The sequence below is a fragment of the Apodemus sylvaticus genome, chromosome 14 (assembly GCF_947179515.1).
Source record: "Apodemus sylvaticus chromosome 14, mApoSyl1.1, whole genome shotgun sequence".
In the NCBI taxonomy this organism is placed as follows: domain Eukaryota; kingdom Metazoa; phylum Chordata; class Mammalia; order Rodentia; family Muridae; genus Apodemus; species Apodemus sylvaticus.
The window spans coordinates 44,044,824-44,046,938 of NC_067485.1; the positions used below are offsets into that span (position 1 = coordinate 44,044,824).

At 38.5% G+C, this 2,115-nt stretch overlaps 1 protein-coding gene across 1 annotated transcript; it reads left to right on the plus strand.

The window, feature by feature from the left end:
* The first annotated feature begins 293 nt into the window (after window positions 1-293).
* On the plus strand, window positions 294-1,187 carry LOC127664436 (vomeronasal type-1 receptor 4-like). The gene has a single exon (XM_052156414.1). It carries the CDS (start codon window positions 294-296, stop codon window positions 1,185-1,187), a length of 894 nt encoding a protein of 297 aa, XP_052012374.1.
* The last annotated feature ends 928 nt before the right edge of the window (window positions 1,188-2,115 follow it).

The window sequence follows — 2,115 nt, forward strand, 5'->3', positions numbered from 1 at the left end:
AACAAGACAATTTTGCCAGTGTAAAGCTCAAAAATATTTCTTTTAAATTTTAGATTAAAAACCAGTTACCAAACTCCCCTGTCTGCACACTCAAAATATCCTAGAGCCTGCAGGAAGAAGGAGAAGTTTCATGGACCTAATCAGCTACATTGCATGTCTGTCCCTGCTTTGTGAACTCCAGAAAATGCTATTCAGAAAAGTTTGCTGTGCACAGCTATGTCTAGAATTGCAGAGACTTCCTTCAAAAAGTGTTTGCATCCTGGATACCAGGTTTTCTACCTAGGAATGAAGAAATGATTTTAAAGTATATTAAGGACATAATTTTCCTCCTTATAACTCTGCTTGGCATTCTGGGGAACATGTCTGTTTCTATGAATCATGTGTTCAGTTGGTGGGGAGGACCTGAGAAGAAACCCATACACCTTATTCTCATCCACTTGGCTTTTACAAACATCCTCATCCTTCTTGCAAAAGGATTGCCAAAGACAGTAGCAGCTTTTGGTTTGAGAAACTTCCTAGATGACATAGGCTGTAAGATCATTGTTTACCTGGAGAGGGTGGCCAGGGGCCTCTCCATCTGCACCAGCAGTCTCCTCACTGTGGTCCAGGCCATCATCATCAGTCCCAGAGAATCTGGGTGGAATAGGTTCAGGCCAAAGTCTGCAAGGCACATCCTTCCATTTTTCTCATTCTTTTGGATAATCAATGCTTTGATAAGTACAGACCTAATCCATTCCATTAGAAGTACAAGTCTGAATATATCACAGTATATAAATGATGAGCGTTATTGCTATTTTATACTAGAAAATCAGAAAATAAAATGGATTGTTCTCCCTCTTATGGTCCTGAGAGATGCAGTGTTTCAGGGTGCCATGGGAGGGGCCAGTGGCTACATGGTATTTCTTCTCCACAAGCACCACCAGCATGTCCTCTACCTTCAGAGCTCCAAGCTTCTCTACAGAACTCCCCCTGAGCTGAGAGCTGCCCAGAGTGTCCTCCTTCTGATGATGTGTTTTGTTTTCTTCTACTGCACAGATTGTGCCTTTTCTCTAATTATAAGCATTTATTCAAGCAAAAATACCCTGATGGTAAATATTCGAAATTTTTTAACCCTTGGTTATGCAACTTTTAGCCCCTTTGTGCTGATTCACAGGGATGGGCTTTTGGTTAAATTTTGGCATGCTTAGTGGGAGAAATCAAGAAAATGTCTCCAATTTATCCAAAAGTCTCAAAGAAATCTCAGTTCTGTAATACTGTGGTAAGATAAGCCACTGACAGCAGTTTAAGCATGAGTTTATCCTCAGACACTCTTCGTATTGTTTCACAGCCTTGAGCTAAGAGGGAAAGAATGACCTTATCAAATTATCATGATACAGACAGAGATCTCATTCTCCATTTGCCACTCTTTTGAATAGAAATTTTATATCTTTCTATATTTGTATTAATTTATTGTGTGTGAATAGCTGTGTAGCACATGCATGCTCTGTGCCTGTTGAGGCTTGAAGAGATCATCAGACATTCAATGACTGAATGAAGTTACAGGGATTGTTATGAACCAATGTCTGGTTGCTGGAAATGAACCTGACTTCTCTGGAAGACCAGACAATGATCCAGCACTGAGAAAAATGAGTCTACCAGGGATTTGTAAAACTGGTTTTACTACGACTAAGATTTTGTAAATTTTATCAAAATTCATAGTGCTCTGATCATGTTAGTCCAAGAAATTCCACAGCTTGTAGTAGACAATGTGCTTTCTAAATATTAATGCCTCAAGGGTATTTTGGACTTCAAAGTGTTAAGTATACATTCATAGAAAATATTTTATAAAATAAAGTGAAAGAATGGCATGTACTATGAAGCTAATCAATAGAAGCCAAAAGTACCAGTCACAGAACTTAAATGCCCTGGGTCATTTTATTGCTGTTATATTTGTGAAGGTTCTTGGCAGGTAAACACTAGATATATGAAATAAATTAGATAACAAATACACAGTACAGTTTTATACTTAACTGTGGTTACTGTGTTGATTTGAAAATGTGCATGTGTCTTTTTCAAAATGAATTAATAAGTATGACTGAAGCCAAGCAAGCCTGCTGTGCAGAGGCCCTGTGTTAC

Bases quoted from the DNA above. Each gene is read 5' to 3' on its own strand.
- LOC127664436 (XM_052156414.1), top strand. From the start codon at position 294: ATGATTTTAAAGTATATTAAGGACATAATTTTCCTCCTTATAACTCTG.